The 21,595-nt window shown below is 43.4% G+C and overlaps 1 protein-coding gene across 2 annotated transcripts in view; it reads right to left on the bottom strand.

The window, feature by feature from the left end:
• Positions 1 to 21,595, bottom strand: part of ASTN2 (astrotactin 2) — an 817,144-nt gene that overhangs the window by 8,323 nt on the left and 787,226 nt on the right. For both annotated transcript variants that reach the window (XM_037154714.2, XM_037154715.2), the window contains exons 21-22: positions 7,591 to 7,691; positions 5,733 to 5,916 (exon numbers count right to left, since the gene is read on the bottom strand). In XM_037154714.2, coding sequence (XP_037010609.2) covers positions 5,733 to 5,916; positions 7,591 to 7,691 — 285 coding nt within the window. The remainder of the gene's footprint in view (positions 1 to 5,732; positions 5,917 to 7,590; positions 7,692 to 21,595) is intronic.

The raw sequence follows: 21,595 nt of genomic DNA, 5'->3' as shown, positions 1-21,595 counted from the left end.
GCGTACAGTCCCCTAGGTGTCCAGATCCTGACTGTGTAAGGAAAACACATTAACAAGGGTGCATTGCCTTGAACAAAGGAAATTTTCAGTCCTTAGCTTTCAAAACACAGCAATTCTCCAGCCAGGGTTGAAAAAGGGAACTAAACATCACAAGAACATCACGTGGATGTAGGGAAATAATTAGGAAAGTGGGAAAAATGTTTATACGGATTTGTTTAGGACAGCAAAGAAGATGCTGTCTTTAACAGAGATAAATTCATATAACTGCATTGCTAATGGGCCCTTCAAAAAGACAACATACTTACACATGCATCTGCAGGAAAAGACTTTGACTTGTACTGTTAAGTGTAAACAGATAACAAATGTAGGGGACGTATTTGTTAAACATAACAAAGCTGATGGGAATGGAGGTGTGGTTATGTAGAGGTAGCCGTATCCTCAAGCCTGTATCAGGTTCCCCATTTATGTGCATGTCCGTGTCATACCCACATCTGTACTTGCAAAGGTACGTGCATGCCGTTAGCGTTTTTGTCTCTGGTTTGGGAGCGTAGGGTTCACGGGTGAAAAAATTTTCACTTTACATTTCATATACATCTGTATCATTTGAATCTTACAGATCGAGTGAGAATTACTTTTAGAATAAAATACAATAAAGGTATTTCCACTTTGAAAACATGCTTCCATACATGCATATTTTAAAGCTGGTGTGATAAATTGTGCAATGAAACCATAGTTTTATGGCTTCGCAGTAGTTTGCTAGGCTTACTTTCAGAGTAAATCCACATCAAATTTAACCTCAGACCACACCCCCTAAACAGAAACCCAGGTATTTATTGCCCCTGAATATATATTCTCAACTCCAGGTTTGAAATGTGATTTTTTAAGACTACTGGTGCAAATATCTACATTTGGCTTTGTCTTCTTATTCTGTCACAAGAAGCAACGCGACCCAAGAATTCATTCCTAAACTGATGGTAAAATGACTTGGGTCTCAAATAACCTCAAACTATCTCATTTGGGGACTCATAGAGAAGTCAACATAATAACCAATTTTGCTTTATTATCAATGGGACTCTGATCTATGGGACACCTGTTCAAAGTCACTGGGTATGCTGTTTGTATTCATTTATCCTAAGATGTTTTAGATTGTAATAGATGCTATTTCTTTCAAGAAAATAGAAAAATGCATTGAATGATTGAATGTGTACAATCCATCCTGATTTCAGAAATGTCAAAATATGCAGAAAAAAATTAAAAGTGCATCCAAGATTATAGGAATATAGCCCTGGAAGTCAAGTTTGCTCTTGTCCCCACATGTCCTAGAAATTCCAGGAGAAATAATCCAAAATATTGAAGGAAGGGGCTAATATAATCTTGGGCTAAAGGAGTGCACAGTGACATTGCAGACTTGATTGTTTTCACGTAAGGACACAGCAACCATGCTCACAGAATGTGCTGACCCCTCAGAAGGGAAAAGCTTCTTATCTGGCTATGTTGAAGAAGATCCCAGGCTGACCCAAGCCTGTGCTGATTTCTGTGATCTATTAGCAATGTCTGCCTTGGAAGCAAGTGGAGCTGAGGTCATAGTCTAGAGAGATCAATTCTACCAAAACAAAACCTCTTCAACTACTTATTCTCTTCTCCCTACTCCACCATTGTAGTCAAATCTAACTGAGAGAATTAAGAGGCCCAAGGGTGATCAAGGATATTCAGACTGGAGCAAATTCTGGTCCCTGGCCACCTATGAGCTCAGTTTTTCAAGTCTCCTAATAGGAACCGTATGGCTGGCACAGCTGGGTATCAGCATGTCTTCTCTGAGCAGCTGTCTGAAGTAACCTGTAGTTGACATGGGAACCAGGCTCTGGAGGACAGTGGCCTGATAGATTTATTAGGCACAGGTAAGAGATGCCCTTTTGTCATTAAAAAAATTTATGGGGGTATGTGACCCCAGTTCCAGGGGTGCTTGGTGATTATAGACCAAGAGAATTTTACCAGAGCTCACCCAGGATGCTCCTGGGAAACACTCTTATGACCCTAGTCAACCTAGGTCCCTGAGAAATAGAATCTGCTGGGTTGGAGGGGAAAGGACACTCATGGTGCCTATTCTTTGGTCTCTAGAACCTTTGGGACTCACTGGTTCCTTGGCTTCCCAGCTTTTCCTCACTAGATGCTGAACCTTGTAAAGGCAGAGGTTGTCTACTCCATTCCACAGCACAGAATCTGACACAGAGTCAGCACATTAAATGAATTGATGACACAATAAATTAATAAAGTGAGGTCTCTTCAAGTCTCTTATTATTTGCAAGAAAAAATGCATTTTAAAGCCTATTTTTGAGCTACAAAGACCTTAGAATTCATGGAATTCAGTTGTTTACAACTGTGATCTATAGATCTTTGACAGCTCAGAGAAGCCAATAGGACCCTTGGTATCAGTGAGGACTCAAAGAAAAGACCCACCAAGCAGGGAGGGTTCCAAACCACTCTCTCTAGCTAATACCAGAACAACTCTGTAGTCATCTAGTCCACACATCTACTCATCCCACTACCCAATCATTGAACAAGTGATGACTTAGCACCTACTTACAAGGATCACCTGGACATAAAAGATCACCAGCTACACAAACTGACATTACAGTGGGGAAGACAGCTAGGATGTAAGTAAAGATATATGCAATATAGAATACTAAAACTAATAGGTACAATGCAGAAAATTACAACATGAGGGTGTTATAGAGTGAACGAGTAGAAGTATTAAGAATATTCAAAGGAAATGTCATTCTAGCCTAGACCTGGGGTTCTGTGTAAGATTTATTTAGAAAATAAATTTTCCATGGACAAAACAAAAATAGTAAGTACCACTGAACTAGCTCATTCTTGTTTAATGGGCTCCTACTTTAGGAGACTGAGGGCCGGTGTGAGCCAGAGCCCAAGACTGCACAGCAAGTTTATCAGCAGTGCCCAGATGGGTGAGGATACACATGCCTTGACTCCTGTTGACATGCTAGTGTGCAACGTTGGAGGAATGTCAGACCAAAGGAGGAGGGAGCTGTGTGACAATGGTGGGGGTTGGCAGACAGTGGCTGCTGAGTGTTTGGCTGGAGGTTAGCAAGTTATCGCAGTGCACTGCCGAGTGAGCTGTCCTGCCTCTGTGAACAGCCACGGGTCCTTCCCAGAAGACTTAGATCCTGGCGGGTCACAAAGGATCCCAGAAGGCTGTGAAGACAAGGTGAGGAGTGGGGCTCTGGTTTGGCTTCCACCCAAACTCCCTGCACCTTCAGGATAACCCCATGAAGTGGATTGCCATCATCTGTCCCCAGGCAAGATGGCAGCACAGGTTCACACAGCAGCTTTCACCTGTGCCTACCCATCTGCCCTCTGTCAGCATTGATCCAAAGAACCTCCTTTTCATATAAAAGGGAGGAAATTATAGTCCAGGACCCAACAGAACAGATAAGGCCCAATCCAGGGAGAGATCCTTTTTATCCCCCAATTGAGCTCTCATCGTTTCCCTTGAGGGCCTCAAATTCTTGGAAGATTATTGCAATTGCTGTGAGGACTCAGGATAAGAGCTCAGGACAGATCCAGGTTCCAAAAAAACAAACAAACAAAAAAAACATGCCACTCTTGGCCACTCATTGAACCCCATGGGGACTCTGATCCCTTATCATCTATGAAATGGGGAGGATGCTCTACATTTTCCTGCTTAGAAGGTAATTGGAAAGGTTTTTAAAGCACAACATGTTGCCCATTAAGTATTTCGAGAACTCATGCAGTTCTCTCGAACACCACTGATGCTATCCTGGCCTAGAGCACCATACTGTCTCTCCCGGGCTGTTATCACAGCAGCCTCTAGGGCCTCACTGCCTCCCTCCTGTCTGGACTTCCCTAATCCCTGCTTCCAAATGCAGGCTGAGGGATCTTTTCCCTTGAAGATCTAATAACATCATCCCCCACCCCCACTCCCACCATGAAAAACACTTGAAAAGCTTTCCATTACCCCAGGGAGAGAATCCAAACTCTTGAACCCCACTTAGCTGGCATTCAGAACTGGCCCCTGCTGACCTCCCCCTTCTTTCCTTTTACTACTCCTGCTGTCACACACATTGCTCCAACTATTGGGAAAGTCATCCCATTCCTGTGCGCACATTGTTTATCAAAGTGCAGAAGGAGCTCCCATGGGGCAGGGAAGAGGACTTGAGGTGGCCCTCACGGTGATCGTAGACCCCGGGTTAAACAGCAGTGAATCACACTGGGAAGAGCAGCTGGAGTCCCTTTTTCACTTTCATTCCTCCAGATTACTTTTAAAAAGTCCCTCTTTGGGACTGTGTCTTTAGTACTTCTCTAACGCTCGCTTATCTCCTTTGTACAGGGAGGACCTTGGGTTCCTCTAAGATGGAACAGCATTGTTTTTGGTTTTTTACCACTGTATTGAATGTTTAGGTTTAATTTTCTATTGAGGTTAAATGGTATATACATACCCTATGTGTAAAATACTTATGGTAGGGTAACAGGACACAAATCACATTTGTGGCAGGCAAATGATCAAAATTTGAGAGAAAAACTCTGCTCTAATGTAACTTTATCTCTTTAGAGCATTTCCCAGGGAGTCCCTCTGCCCCAAGCCCTCCAATTCTCTGCTCCCTCCACTTGCCTGACCCCAGCTCACCCTTTAGGTCTCAGAGTCTCAGCCCTTGGGAAGGAGCCTTTACTGGGTTACCTAGACCAGGTAGGTATCCATGCCTCTTCTGTCCAAAGGACCCTTTATTATTTTGCTCTCATGACACTTAATTACTATATTCTTTGCTATTAGTTGTTTAATTACCTGCAACAGTAAGCTATGCATAGGTTGGGATCGCTTCTGCCTTTTTACCATTGCGTGGTCAACAACCAACATGTAAGACATGCTAATGAGTATGTGCTAAAAAGTGAGTGAATGAATGAATGATGTTGTTAGGTGCAAGGCATGAAATGCAGCCACAATTTCATCTGCTGTTTTATTAAGCTGCAGAAGATGGCAATTGTGTCTTTTTAATTTTTATATTTGTGGCAGGGAGAGAGAAAGAAACATCAATTTATTGTTCCACCTATTTATGCGTTCATTGGTTGCTTCTTGTATATGCCCTGACCAGGGATTGGACCTGCAACCTTAGCATGTCAGGATGATGCTCTAACCAACTGAGCTGCCCAGTCAGGCCCTTCAACTGTGTCTTAGTAATACATTTGAATAGCAAGTAGAATAGTCATTGACATAGTAACTGCTAGTGACAAAAATCATGCCTTAAAACGTGTTAACTTTAGTCATGGTCTCTCTTGGACTTCATTCCTGAAAAACTCAGGTTCTTACGGGGGAGTGGAAAGAGCCCTGGATTAGGGGCCACAACCCTACCAACTGTGATTCTCCCTTCTCTTGGTGAGGACACAGCCCCTCAAAGAGCTGATGAGTCCCATTTCTAAGGCTGGAGGTAGAAGTTAAGCAAGCAGAGTGATTGATTAATCAAAAGAGCACTGGTGTTTCTCTCTTATCTCATATTCCAGGAGTCCAAGAAGCTAAAATTTCAAGATTCTTTTTCCCTGCTCCTGTCCCATGTCTACCTAGTCCCAACATGACTAAGGTGACCGCGACCCTCATTTGTTTGATAAAGCCCATTCTCAGCCTATGGGGGAAAGAGTCCAGTAAAGTCACATGAAACCAGGAAGAATTTACCCCTCTAGACACACTCATATGCTCATACCTGGGCCCCAGCTCATCCTCACTCCTCCAGACGAAGTCGCCAAACTTCTCATAGTGAGAGTTGTAGTGGTGCTGGACTCGGAACAACATTGAGGCTGAGACCTCCATCAGCATGTTGTAGGCAGTCTGCTGCTCCTTGCCACTTGTGTAGCCGTTGTACAGATTGTAGATCTTGTCAGCTACCTCTGAGGGGGAAGAGTGCAGACACAGATCACTGGACAGTAGGCAAAAGGGGGGATGGAAACATGCCTGCCAACAAGAGAGGTATATCTGTGCATGTGTGGTCTTTGGGAGCAGACAAACCTTAATCCTATCCTGAATATGTCATTAACTAGCTGTGTTCCGTTTTCCTATCAGCTGATGATAACATCTTCTCTGAGAGGCAATGGGAGGATTAACTTCAAATCTTGATATAAAGTATTATACTTGTCACAGGGCCCAGCACAAAATTACTGCTCATAATTGCAAACTTACTTGTTAATGTAAGTTTTGTGCCCGTGATTTAATGTAAAGTTTCAAACAAGTATAGAGGCTCAAGTAAACTGTTGAGCTCATCTCACAGTCTCCTTCCGTCTTCCCTCTGTCATTTTCCCAACATATCTCTCTGATCAGGTCTGATAGATCTCCATTCAAAAATCTCTCAAAGAAAATCCAGACTCTTCTGCTTGCCATTCATGACCATTCATACTCCTTCAGCTACTCCTACTAATTAATGTAGCTTCAATTCATCATGGGCTGCTCTCCAAGTAGAAAGCACATCATTTCGCATTTGAAGACTCTAATCAAAATTTATATATGTCACCAAGTCTTTGCTGACAACAGTCACCTCTAGGAGAATATGGGGGATTTGGATTCAGGATGAGAGGAGCATTTACTTTGCATTATTTTCTACTCTGATTTTTATTTTTCTTATTTTTTAAATGACGTGAATGTACTATTTTTAAATAGTAATGATACAATGCAATTATCAGGAAAACATCTCAGACCCCTTTGCCTTTGAGACTGAATAGCTCACCACTTCCTCTTGTCTGCTTGCACACAAAACATTACCAAGCCTTTTGCAGAAATGTCTCTCTTTCTCTGGAATGTGAACTCCTGAAAGGTGGGGACCGTGTCTCTTCTACGTCTTGTCCCAGGGCTCTTAGGAAGTACTTGCTCAACTTGAAGTGAGCCACCAGGACCTGTGAGCTACTATCATATCTTTGCCAGTCCTGATGGAGAGACGGTATTTACACACTGCCCAAGAATGAAGTGTATGGTGGAGCTGATTGGTTGGTTCTATTTTTGTCAGGTGTTTTGCCTGATATTTACATCTCCATGGACCAGGAACAGCAAAAAGGTTTAATCCTGAATGCTAACTCTGACTCATAGTTGCTCATTGCAGCTCCAGGCTGAGAATTCTGAGGCCACCCTTGGGCTAGATAGAAAATCTGGTGCTGTGATGTGTGCATGGGTGTGGCAGGTGAGGTGGTCTTCTAGGTGCCACTGATTTGCCAGCCCCCAGCAGACCGAACTGAACTAAACAAAAGTAACTGGTCTCTAAGAAGTTTAGACTAAGGATCTGGACACAGTCATGGGGCTCTGGCCCTCTGTCATTTCTTGACCTTTAAAATACAGACACATTCTATAAAAGAGGGGCAAGTCTGTCCACTGGCAAAGGTATTGTTGGTCTTTTGGGGTTTCCTTCATGCTGTTGATTAATTTAGCTCTGTGTTCTTCCTCCCTTGGTTCCATCACTTTCTCCTCCCAGTGCAAATATGTGTGGGGGGTGAAAAAGGGCTGGTAGTTAGTGACTGGTGCATATAAAACCTAGAGATAATATGGGAGTCACCTGGGAAGTGAAGAGATGGGTCACCTACCTTCTGCCTTGTTGTCATCTACCAGCGGACAGGCTGTCCTCAGGGTCACTGTGCTGAGCTCTGAGTGCCTCCCTCGTGTATCCACAGCATACAGAGTGAACCTATGTGGCACAGCAAGAAAACAGAGCACTGGGCTGTGACTTCAGAGAAGCCCTGGGCAATCAATGCAAGGAGGAACCAAAAAATCATAGCATGGGTGCGATTAAAAAAAATTAAGGCTGTTGGATAAATGATTCTGAAGAAAAAGATAATTGTGAAGCTTTTACTGAGCACCAACTGCCTTCTGGGCACTTTGCACTTAATCTGTTCATTTGCAAGTAAGCAAGCCTAGAAGGCAGGGATTATTATCACCTACATTTCACCAATGATGAAACAGACTTGGATTGTGTATCTCAAGAGTACTGAAGGACAGAGCCATTTCAGTCCAGCACTTCAGAAGTGAAATCCAATGCTATCCTGGATAGCTGGGCATACTCACTTATATTATTCCATTCACTTAGTTCACAAATACTTATTGAGGATTAGCATTGTACCAGGAATTATTTTAGAGGCTCAAGTAATAATGGGCAAGAGGTTCAAAGTCCCTGCTTTTATCAAGAGAATTAAAAAGTAAACAAAATATGGTATAATTGTAAATGTGAGAAGTAATATAATAGGATAAGGGGAAGAAGACTAATAAAGAGAGTAATGTGAATGCCTTAAACAGGTTTGTCCACAAAGGCCTTACCATAGAGAAAAGGTTTGAGCTGAAAACTGAATAATACGGAACTGGCTTATGGGAGGAAGACCTCTGGCAAGCGCCTTTCAGGCAGGGAGGGCAGTAAGTGCAAAGGCCTTGAGGAGAGAAGGCTCCCAGACTGCTGGAGGAACAGGCAGATGGTATGGACATAGGAAAATGACAAGATGTGGGAAATCAGTGGACACCTTGTGGGCCATGATAGGGAGTCTCAGAGTTATTCTAGGTGGAAGACATGCCCCCACTTTTCCAGGATGTCTACAGCATCAGGCACCTGTGATACTCAGGCTGCTGCCCACCTCACAGGTCGGTGTGCACAGGCATGAAAATGCTGTATGAGGCAAATTCAGACTGGGAAGTCTTGCAGGGGGATTGAAAGCAAGATCACAAGGAAACTCCAGGATATGAGAATAAGCAAGTGGCCAAGTGGGGAGACAAGGACAATACTGTATAAGCATTTTATACCCATACAACAACCCATCTAAAAAGTGGCGGAGGCAGGATCCAGCCCCCAGCCTGGAGCTCCCAATGCATGTAATACTTTAGCTTGGTACTGCCAGTACTATGTACATGGCAGGCACTCAGTAAATACAGGAGTAAATAAATGAGCATAGCAGCATATCACCACTCATTTCTCTATTTCAGTTTCTGCATCAACAATATGGGAACAACTGGAAGACAGTGCATGGGCTGTGTCTCAAGAATTCCATGGAGTGACACATGAGAAATGACGTGGAAGGTGTAGATTTTTATAAAGACCATATAAGAGCAATTATTTGTGCAGCAATACATGTTAGAAAATTATTTCCTTGGAGTGGAAGAGAAGAGGATGCATTTCAGCTGAGGGAAACATAAAAGGCTGGAGTGAATGCAATATGTGAATGAGCCTCAAAACATGAGGAGGTGGACTTTTAACACTGCTTTCCTATTGGCTGCTTAGGTTTCCATGGTGCTTCGCAATACATTTCCTCCACAAGAGGGTCCAGGGTCCAGGGTCTCTGCTTAGCTAGGCAGCATGAATAATGATACTCTGGGAGGAAGTAGCCTTAGGTTTTGGGGGTATAAAAACCTGGGTAGAGTCCTTGCTTTCCCCAGTTGCTGGCTGAGCATTCTTTGGGAAGTCACTTCACCTTCTCTGAGCCTCAGTCTCTGCACCTGTCAAATAGGGCAAAATCATCTACATCTCACAAATTGGGGATCAGGACTCAGTGATATAATGATCGTTATTGGGCCTGGTGCAATCAATCTCTGCTCCCTGAAAGGAACTTCTACTCGTTTTAGGAGAGTAACCAAATGTGTCAGTGGAGGCCTCAGGATGGAGGAGGCCTCAGGCCACCCTGCCAGTGGGGGCGGAGGGGTGGAGAAAGAGGAAGATGTCAACCTCACAGGTCTGGGTCAAAAGTCACAAGGCCATACGCTTTCTGCCTGTCTCAGCTGTAATTGTAGAACTGTTCCAGAGACACATCTGAAAGCTGTTAGGGGACCAGGCAGGGCCTGGAGAGGGCTCTTTGTGAGGGGAACAGCACAGCAGCCCCTGACGTGGAGAAGAGAGAGAGAAAGGGAGAGGGAGAGATGGAGAGACAGACCCATGTACATGCCCTTGGAGCAGAGTAAAAGCGGGGAGAGACAGGGACTGAGACAGGGCACAGTCAGATCTCTGTGCTCCTCAGGGGGTTGAGACGGGTGTCAGCTACCTTCTGCTCACTTCCTTTATTTTCTTTTGCCCACAGAGGTAGGCTGTAATCCACTGAAATTTGAACTAGAACTCCTGAGCAACCACCAAACTCCGCACCCTCATGTTACAGGTAGGGAACAGGCCTGAAGGGAACAAAGATGAGCAAGGACCCATTACCAATAAATTCAGAGTAAAGACAATAACTAGATTTCTGACTCTTCCTTGTGCTCCTTCTCTGCACTACCCTGCTTCATGCACAGCTGGCTGACTTTGGTCCCACTACACCTGTGGGGCACTTTTACTGTAAGAGGTGCTTCACAGATGAAGTGGGATTCGCTACTTAGGAACCTGGAGCTCCCGGCTCAAATGCTTGCTATTTTTTCCTCTGACCTTCTTTCAAGGAAAAGAACACTGGCTAAGATGGCTAAAAACCTGAATCCCTGCCCCAGTTTTTCCACAGACTGTGCACTTTGAGATCCTGGCTGCCTAAAGCAATATGGTCCTTGTGTATCAAGACTTCAACATGTGGGGAGTGCCTTGGGATCGACTATTCAAATGCAAAGTATTTTTAAATGTTTCTCCATCATCCTTAGGACAAAGTCCAATTTTCTTACCAGGGACCCTGAATGCTGGGTCTAGATGTTCATTCACTGAATAGTATGTCATCTATCACTGACTTGCACATGAACTCTGGACACAGATCCAGCCTTGTCTACCAATCTGCACCCAACTCTGTTTCCTAATAGGACCACACCCAGTTGCTAATGCTTCCAAAACATGGATTCCACCTCTTTGCCTTTGTGCATGTGGTACCCTCTGTTTGTGTCCCCCTTCTCCACCTTGTCCTTGAAGCATCAGTCAAACCCATCTTCTCTGGAAAGCCTCTCTACCTGCAAGATACCCTGGTACAGCACATGTCACACAGGTAGGTCAGTGCCTGTACACCTCTCTGTTGCCCCCATGAGTAAGTGAGTGTCTTCAGGACCAGAATATGGCTCTATCCATCTCTCTCCACCTACATCTGGTACTCAGCTACCAAAATCATGAGGAGCCCAGCAAATACTTTCCAGAATGAATGACAGACTAAGTAAATGACTCGATCAACTATGAGTTGGAAATCAGTTTTTCCATCTGTAAAATGAACAAAATGTGATTAGACTAAAGGGTCATTACAGGAGGCAGAAGAATGGAATAGCTAAAAACATAGCTTTGGACTCAGGTGATTTGAATTTTAAATTCTGGCTCCCTGTGTGTTGTGAGGCCTTGTCTCAACGTACTCACCTGTAAAATAGAAGTCATAACATTAAGTCCCATTGCATATGGTCAGTTTTGAATGAATGAAATGTGGTATGGAAGCCCATGCTGCCTGGCATGTGCCAGTACTCCACAAGAGCCTGCTGTGGGTTGTGTTCTCAACAGTATTATTATGATGCCACAACCCGGGGCTCTGACTCCCCGCCCCCCACACCCAGAGTAAGTTGTCCTAGTGGAGATCAGAGGAGGGTGGGTGTAGAGGAAGCTGTTGTTGGTCCCATCCAAGACCCCAGACCCCCTCACAGCAGGGGTGAGAGAATGAAACTGAGAAGTTAATTGGCGGTGAGAGCTTCTCACGAATCTGACAGGGGGTAAGAGCAGGGACAGAGCCCCAGAGGCTCAAGTCAGGACCAGGTCCCCAAGAGTACGGGAGAATGCGTTTGAAGTCTCCAGGCCAACGCCTGTTCTTCCCTAGCCGCCACATGATTTAGGCATTCTGGGGAGGCAAAAGTCTCCTTGCTGATTTGAAGGGAAACAGATGTTTCCAGGCCAGAAGCCCTGGTCTTGTAAAATGCTCCTTCCCTCCACATTGCTTTGGCAAACAACTTCCCCTTAGTTTGCTGCCCACCACCCTCCCACCCCCACCTCCAACTACCATTATTCCCCTCCCTGCCATTCCCAGCACCACGTGGCAGCTCCAGCTCTGGGTCTGAGCAGGTGGAAGGTCAGGGACATCTAACTGCCCTTCCCTGGGTCTCGGTCGCTTGTCCCTACAGTGAGAAAACTAAACCAAGGCCACTTCTGAGGGATAGGCTAGATCTGATATTCTTCTAGAGACTGGGAATTTGTCCTCCTGGAAGAGACAGTGTTATCCATTTCAGAACTTCCTCTATTGGAGTGTATGGCAAAGAACATGGGCTTGCGTATCAGACTACTCTGGGTTTGAATATCAATTCCATGAGCTACTAGGCAAGAAGGCACTTAACCAGGGTCCTTGGTTTCCTTATCTGTAAAGAGGGGACAGAGGTTCCATCTCATGGGGTTGTGAGAATTAAATCAGAATTCAATTCCCCCCACCTATACTTTAGCTTTCTTATGAACATAATTAAGTATCATCCTTCTTCCCATGGACTACTCATGGTGGTATACAGAACTGTCTGGACCCCAAGCAGGTGGGCAATAATGTTTGTAATTGCTTGTCAGCAGGAAAACTTACTAGACACCTGGCAGTCCACAGACTCAGCATCTTAATCCAGCTCTGCTCAGGGAGTAGAAAAAAAACATTTTCATTCCATAACCACAATGAAGCAGGGCGTGGTGTGTGTGGTTAGAACAGTCTTTGGAGCCTGACTCCCCAGGTTCACATGTTGAGTCTACAACCTACTATCTTTATGATGTTGGCCAAGTTAATTCATCTCTTTATTCTTCAGTGTTTCTTATCTTTAAATTGTAATGATACTACTACCACCTTCAAAAAGATATGAGAGGAATAAAGCACTTAAAACAGTACCTGGCACATGGCGAATGGTTAAGTAAGCTTTCACCATTATTCAATGTGTATGTGTATGTGTTTAAATTGTTCATCTCTTTCATAATGGTTTTAAAATGAGTGCTCCCCCTTCCACAAATTCTTTGATGTTGCTGCCATTGAGAGGTGGAGGTTCTATGTCCCTTCACCTTGAATGTGGGCAGGTTCACGAGCACTTTGACTAACAGACCACAGTGAAAGAGACTCTGGGTGACTTTTGAGTCTGGGTCATAAAAGGTTATGCCACTTCCACCTTGTTCACTGAAACACTCTCACTTGGAGCCCTGAGCCTCATGAAAGGCATCCTGGTGTGATGAAGCCAGGCCACACGGAAAAGCCACTGTAGGCCCCTCAGCAGTCCTGGGCTTCAGGCTGGCCCAGCCCAATCCACTCTGGGTGGATGAGTAAATGGGCCTTCAGGGACTGTCAGCCCAAGTAGTCAAGTCACCCCTGTCATTTAAATCCTTGAAACTGAGGCCCCAGGTGTCATGGAGAAAAGACAATCAACCTGCTATGGCCTGTCTTAATGCTGGACCCACCAAATCTATCAGCATAATCAAACAATAGTTTCAAAACACTACCTTTTAAGGTCATTTGTTATGTCACCAACAGTAACTGTAACAACTTCCATACACCTAGAGCAGGGGTCGGCAAACTATGGCCCATGGGCCCAATCTGGTCTGCTGCCTGTTTTTATAAATAATGTTTGAATGGACCACTGCCACACTCATTTACTTAAAACAGCTTGTCTGTGGATGCTTTTGCACTGCTGTGGCAGTGTTCAGTGACTGCATCAGAGACCATACACCCCATAAGGCCTAAAATATTTACTAGCTGGGCTTTCAGAGAAAAGTTTGTTGACCTTGATCTAGAGCCTCAGCGTTACTCAGCATAAAATCCTTTGCATACATTATTTTATTTGATCCCAGGGCAGGAATCATTCCTGTTTCACACACAGGCTTTGTGAGTTCAGGTGACTATTCAAGGTCACCAAGCTCTTCTGTCTTCAGGCCTTATGCCAGAACTGCCTGATGAATATCTGAAGTCCAGTTCAGGTTCAGACACTGAATAAGCAGCACGTTCTTGGGCAAGTACCGCTGTGCTCTGCCCCAGGCTTCCCAGCATGTGAAATGAGGGCCCTGGGCAAGATGGTATGCACCAACTGCCAGAATTCAGATGTGCAAAGTTCTCCCCAGCTGGATGCTCATCACCAGGCAAAACGTCTGTTCTGCTTTCATTTAGGAGAATCAAAGTGAGATTTGAGGATGGGCAGCCAGGGGTTGCTATGGGATCCCCGCCCCATTCCACAGGTACTGCCTATGCCCCCCAGCCCTGTGCCTGGCACCCAAAACCAAAGTTCTTATTTCCCAACTGGGGCTGACAACTCATGTTTTCTACCAACATAAATAGTGAATTCCAGCAGAGAGACTATCATAGTATTAAGAACTGGAGAGTCCTGGTTTCTATTTTGAAAACCACCCTCTCTGAGGCGTGATTGGGAAGTTCTTCCTCGGATAGAGGTGAGGCAGTCTGGTTGGACCCTAAACATCAGCTCCCCCCACTTGCACTCCCCTCAACCCCTCCAAGTTCATGAGCTAACAGGTAAAGAATTGGGGAGGGGATGTCAGTATAGAGAACTCAGAGGGAGCGCCACGTCTGAAACTGATGTTGGTGCGAAGCTCAGGCAAAGAGAACAGCAATCCAGAATCAGTGCTGGACAGCCACTGCTCTGCCTGCCAGGTCCCCGAGATTCAACGGGATGTGAGCATTGTCCTAAAGTTCACGGTGCCAAGAACACCAGAACTCAGAAATGGGTGATTGTAGTACTGACTTTTAAAGTGAAATAAATATAAGCGGATTCACAATTACAGTAGGGTGCATTTATCTCTGACACCTGACTGAGGAGTCAGTGGTTCTCACAGCAGCTTTGCTCTGTGTGTGTCTGTACCAACAGAGCACCTGCTAGGTGCATGGCACCCTGCTCAGCAGGGGAGATACACTCACGGAGAATGAGTGAGGACCTTGCTTTTAGGGCACTCACAGAAAAGCAGGGCAATGGCCAGGTGAACAAGAAATGGGATGCAGTGCTCTGAGCACACCGATAGAGATTTATTCTTGTCTCTACCCAAGCTGGCTTCGGGTGTGTCCTTTCTTCCTTCTTTAAAATATCAGACTAAGCCTTGGACAGGCAGGCCAACTGAATCCCCTGTCAGCTGTACCCCTCCGGAATGTCAACCACCTACAAGAATCTTATGTTTTCCTATTTAAAAAATGGTGACAATCCTTACCTTCCCCACCCAAAAAGCATTAGAGGAGTGAACATGTCAAGGTATTTGAATATACAAATACTATGCAAACAACCTGTCTGAGCTCATCCATTCATCTGTCAAGGATACTCATATTTTCCTTCAGTAAGGTTGCCTTTTGAAGGAAAATTTCAGATTGGCACTTGACTTGGCTTCACAGCAGTTCTTGTCCTTGTCCTTCTTTTTCTTTTCAGCCCTTCCTCTCCTTTTTCCCCTTCTCCTCCTCTTCATTTTCGGGGAGTGGAATACATGACAACACATAGTTGGACTGACCATAGTTCTTAGTTGGAGGGTATTCATCTTTTGATAGGTTGTTTTAGGGTAAAGCAGGCACAAGCTAATTTTATGGCTTCAAGTCAAGGAAGTATTAAGCACAAATGCTTGATTATTCTACTTCAACTTGCATTTTGGGGATCTTTAAAGAAAATTGTGGCCTTTTTCTTATATCTTTATTGTATAGTAGATGGGCTCTCTGAAACCGAGATTTAAAAAAAACAGTAATTTTTAAATGACTTCAGTTATAGAAATGTTTTGCAGGAAAGTATACCTTCAAAGTATGTTGGATTGAGAGGGAGGACATGGTCTGTGGGATTAACCTGGTTGTTAATGAGCTATGTGGCTTTGGCCAGACTGTTTGATTTCCCTGTGCCTCAAGTACCCATCAATAACCCCACAGGGATGCTGTGAAGACCAAATGGTCATTATGGATGTGAAAGTACCTTAGAGATTCCATGCCCATTTCCTGGGCACCTATTCCATATCAGACACAGTGCTGGGAGCTTTCATACAGTCGTCTTCTGTTCTCTTTACAAATGCCTAAGAGTATGTATTGTTAAATCCATTTTACAAGGAGGCGAGTGAGCCATGGAAATTTGAATTGACTTTCTCAAGACTGCACAGGTATAGTTCAGCCAGGCGCCGGCATAGGTCTCCTAACTAAAAGTCCAGTGCTGTTTCCAAATAGATAGAATTGTTAGGTATTCAGGGGTCCCGACTGGGTCTTGAGTCACAGTTCAGAGGAGGTTTATTAAGAGGATGAACTCCATGTTCCCAACTTTTGACAATAAAGAGTTCCTAGTACAGGAACACCATCACTGGTCACCCTTTTTCAACACTGACATGGCTCCTCTTCACATATCTGACGAAAGTCTTTTTCTTCTCATACAGTGCCTTTTGAGACTGCATTTTGCCAAAGCCAAGTCCAGAGGGAGTAGGTCAAGCAGAGGCCACCAACTTGGATTCACTCTTGGGCATTAAGTTAGGGAACACTTCAGGCAGGAGGGTTCTTATTTAGTTCAAGCTAAGCTCAGCCTCCATCTCCTGTGTGAGCTGTGTTTTCCTGTGGGTGGAGGGATGGGTTTAGGGAGTAAGGACAAGCCCTGCACTTGGAGTCTGTAGGTCTCAGTTTGTATCATGTCTCCATTTCCTACTCCTATCATCTTTGAGGGCCTCAGTTTCCCTATCTGTAAAGTGAAATTAACAATACCTGTTTCAAAAGATTGTTGTAAGAAAGAATACAGAAAACACCTAGAACAGCACTTTATAGAGCAAATGTTATCTTGCTTGTCTTGCTTATTCATGGTACCCAAGTAAGATGCAATGGGAACAATGCTTCTTGAGAATCAACCCCCTGGGCAAAGGCAATGCTCCTGCCAGGTGCTATGACCAATAAGGCCATTGTTTTCTAAAGGTTTCGTTAGAGCTTCAGCTCAGCCACTGGGTATGGAGGCAAGTCATTGCAGGTCTCTGAGCCTCAGTTTCTTGGTTGTTATATTTTGACAACACCTGTTTTCAGTAGTAGTAGAAGAATTAGAGACAATGTACACTGTGAAGTGAACCCTGAGATGCCCTGGCTTTGCTTCTGGTCAACACTATGACCTTAGGGGGAGTTTTCCCCATGCACCTTGATTTCTTTTCCTATAAAACAGTGGGGTCACCAAATGTCTTTACCAGTGACTCTATCAAATGTGGACACAAATTAATACCAATCTCTTACAAAATCTTGCAAAAATATAAAATTATATGAAGCCAATATTACTCAGACATAAAAATAGATGGTGACACTATAACGAAAGTCCAATATCTCTTATAATATAGATACAAGATATGAACAAAATCCAGTAACATAAAAATTCTGTGCTATGACCAAGTGGGATTTATCCCATGAAAGCAAGATTCAGCATATGAATGTCCACCAGTATAATACATTGTACTAATAAAATAAGGAACAAAAACTGTATGATATCTCTATAAACAAAGAAAAAGCTTTAAAAAAACTCAACACCTTTTTATGATAAAAACATTCAACAAACTATAAATAAAGAGACTTCCCACACTCGATAAAGGGCATCTGTGGAAAACCCATAGCTAATACCACACTCAATAGTAAATGCTGTAAGCTTGCCCGTAAAATCAGGATCAAGATTGGGATGTCCGCTTTCCCTATTTCTATTCAACACTCTACTGAAGGTTCTAGACAGGGCGGTTAAGCAAGAAGGAGGAATTAAAGTCATCCAAATAGTAAAGGAAAATATAAGATTATCTCTATTTGTGGATGACATGATCTTTTATATAGACAAACAAAAGAATTCTCAAAAATAGATCCTAAAATAAACAAGTCCAGTAAGGTCACATGTTAAAATATTAATATACAAAAATTAATTGTGTTACATTATGCCAGCAATAAAGCACCAGGAAATAAAATTTAAAAATAATTCCATTTACTGTAGCATCAAAGTGAATCAATCACTTAGAGACAAATTTTAGTGTAAGACATATATCCTAGAAACTACAAAACATCATTGAAAGAAATCAAAGAAGACCTAAGTAAATGTTCATGGATTGGAAAACTTAGCATGATTAAAATGGAAATAATCTCAAATATATTTACAGATTCACATAATTCCTATCAAAATTCTTGGGGTTTTTTAAGGGGGAGATGTTTTTTGCAAAAAGTTGACAAGTTACTCCAAAATCATCTTGAAAAAGAAAACCAGGTTGGAAGACTCACACATCCTGATTTCAAAAATTACTATAAAATTTCAGTAATCAATACTGTCTGATATTGATATAGGATAGATATAGATCAATGGAGTAAAACTGAGAGTCCAGAAATGATCTCACTCATTTATAATGAACTGATTTTCAACAAGAGTGCCAAGATAATCCAATGGGGAAAGAATACCCACTTTAAAAATTCTATTCCTAGGTATATACCAAAGAGAATTGAAAACATATGTCTATAGCCCTGATTGGTATGGCTCAGTGTGTTGGCCATCATCCCACAAACTTAAAGGTTGCCAGTTCGATACCCAGTCAGGGTATATGCCTCAGCTGCAGGACAGGCCACCCTGCACCCCAGGTAGGGGCACATGCAAGAGGCAACCAACTGATGCTTCTCTCACACACTGATGGTTCTCTCCCTCTCTCCCTCCCTTCCCTTCTCTCCAGAAAATAAATAGAATCTTTTTTAAAATCTTAAAACAAAACAAAACCAAAAAATATGTTCACAGAAAAATCTGTACACAAATTTTCATAGCTGCATTATTTTTAATGGCCAAAGAGTGGAAAGCAACTCAACTGTCCAACTGATGAATGCATAAAGAAAATGTTGGATTTTCATACAATTGAATATTATTCAACCATAAAAAGCACTACAATACCATCGAATCTTAAAAACCTTATGCTAAGTGAAAGGATCCAGACTAAAAAGACCATCCATACATTGTATGACTTCATTAATATAAAATGTCCACAACAGGCAACTTCCTAGGGACAGAAGGTGATTAGTAGTTGCTGGACTATAAGGTGGGCACAATGGGAATGACTGGCAATGGGCATCGAGTTCCTTTTTCAGATGATTGAAATATCCTGGAATTAGCTGTGATGGTTTCACAACTTTGTGAATATCCTTAAATCCACTAAATTGTACACTTTACAAGGGTGAATTTCATGGTCTGTGAATTAGATCTAAAATAAATAAATAAAAAGCTTTATTAAAAATATGATGTCAGTTTAGAAGGATCCTGCCTCCATAAGCTGGTCATGGCAGGAATTTGGTGCCTGTATCTCTTGTATCTGTTGCTTTCCAAATTCTGAGTTTGAACAAACACCCTGTGCCTCACTCCTTGTCTCTGACTTGCTCATATAAGCAGAAAGGGTTACTTAAAGGGAAAACAGAGGACCTTAATGAAACCTGAAGTGGGTGGTTATAGATCTGATTTATTTGTAAAGGTAGGAGTCTGAGTTTAGGGGAAAAGTTCCGTGTTTAAATGTCATCTGAGTCTAAATACCATCTCTGTTGCTTATGGGCTGTGTGATGCTGGGTGAGTGCTTTCCCTCCTCCAGCCTCAGTTTCCTTGTCAGTAAAATAAACGCAGTTCCAGACTCTCAGGGGCTGTTAGGATTCCTCAGAGTAGAGAATACGCCCTTAGACAAATTCTTGACGGATGGTAACAGCTCCATCAATGCTAAGAATTACTGTTTTTAATGCCCTCATCTGAATTTCCTATCTCTTTGACAAACAAACAAGCAAAAACACAAAACAAACAAAACAAAAAACCTGCTTTCAATCCAGTGTGGCTTCACCTTGAACCTTTAGCACACTCCCAACGACCTGCATGGGTTTTGCTCTCTGTCTGAGAGGTTCTCTGTGCAGTTCCTTTCCTTGCCTCCTCCAAGTCTTTGTGCCAATGCCTACTCTCCAGGAAGGTTCCCTTTTACATTTCAGTGACACCCCAACTGCTACACCTAGAAGTGCATCAGACTACCCTTTACCCAGCTCTACATTTTGTTCAAAATACTTATGATCTTCGAATACATTATGTAACGTTCCTGCTTGGTATAGTTATTGATGTGTCTGTCATTCCCACTTGAACATAAAATTCACAGTAACAAAGATATACTCTGTTTTCTTCCCTGATAGATCCACGGTGGCAAAAACTGTACTAGACTACATGGTAAGTCTTCAACAAGTATTTACAGAGTAAATGAAGATACAGATGTAAATGTCCATGTGTCTGTGCATGTGTACAGGCATGCATGTATGTGTGTGGATGTGTGTGGACTGGGGGTAGGATGTAAGAATTAACATGTACTGCTCAGGGCAAGGTAGATTCTTTTACCCACACTCAGCATTGGAAAGCTGGGGACTCGAGGGGCTGGAGAAAGAGGAGGAGAAGGAGAATGACAGTTTTCACAAGCTCAAAGACTTAGGAAGCCTAGTCCCTTGGTGTCTATTTAAACAGCTGTTTGAAAACTGTACAGCATTTCTAGAAGTCTACGTGCACCCAAGTGCCTTGGTTGCAGCTGTTATAAAAGCAGGTGCAGTCCAGCAACCCTCTGCACCAGTGGACACTATGTGAGAAGAGATTCAAAAGAAATAAAACGCAGCCCCTGCTCTCAAGGGGCTCCTGATTTACGTAACTAGACAAGATATATCTACCTCATATACACATAACATATTTGCCAATCATTGGCTATGTATTACCTAACTTATTCTTTACAACAATCTTAGATTGTAGAGCATATTACCTATATTCATCCATATTTACAGATAAAGAAATAGAGTCTCAGAGAAATGAAATGAGATCCCGGAGTCACACGGGCAGTCAGTTGCAGAGGAGACTCCAATCCCAGAGCCTACCTGCCCCCAAGTCTATATTCTCTGTGGTGTGCAGTACCCCACTGTGAGTTAACCACACTTCGATACTAACCCAAGAGACACCTGGCAGGTAAGACACGTCCACACGAATGAATGGTGAACAAGAGAGAAGACAAAGTTAGGTGCCGGTGGAAGTAGTCAGAGTAAGTATAAGGGAGTTGGTGAAGTCTTTCCTTAGGTGAGAGCTGGGAGCTGTTCCCCTCACCAACTTAGGAAGGCCAACGCAATGGAGATAAAGTTAGGTGGCACAAATAGTATGACTTAAAGACGGACTCTCCAATGAAAGGCAGATGACGATGAAAACACACTGTGCTAGGACTCCCAACAGAGAGAGGGGACCGGCAGAGCGGCTGGAAGCAGCTGCCCAGAAAGCTTGGAGGAGAGCCTTGTACATGTCAGCACTGAGTTCCTACAGAGAACCCAAAGCATCCTCACAAGATGAGAAACTGGCACCAGGATAGTCTTGTCAAGTAGCTCATCTAACCCTTCATTTAACTAAGGTTCAGAGAGGGCAATCAACTTGTTCTAGGTCATAAAGTAAGTTCAGAGCAAATCTAGGATTTGAACCCAGACGCCCTGCCTCTGACGTATGCTGTATAGAACGCTGAGCACAGTGAACAGATTCATAGTGAGGACTCAGCACAGTGCGGAGAGTGGAGTGCCCTTCCCCAAAAGTGTCACCTTGCCTCCACTCCACTTAGCATGGACTGTCAGTGGGCTCCCCAGAGAGCTTTTCGCTGTGTTTTGAATATTTATTTCTCCTCTCACTCCTCCAATGCTTGCTCTCTGGGCTACACTGTCCTGTTCTCTGCTTGCCCCCAGAACCCAGCTTACCACTTCTTCC

This window comes from Artibeus jamaicensis, unplaced genomic scaffold, assembly GCF_021234435.1.
Source record: "Artibeus jamaicensis isolate MK-2021 breed Jamaican fruit bat unplaced genomic scaffold, CSHL_Jam_final scaffold_1964, whole genome shotgun sequence".
Classification (NCBI taxonomy): domain Eukaryota; kingdom Metazoa; phylum Chordata; class Mammalia; order Chiroptera; family Phyllostomidae; genus Artibeus; species Artibeus jamaicensis.
This window is presented reverse-complemented; position numbering and strand designations above follow the sequence as displayed.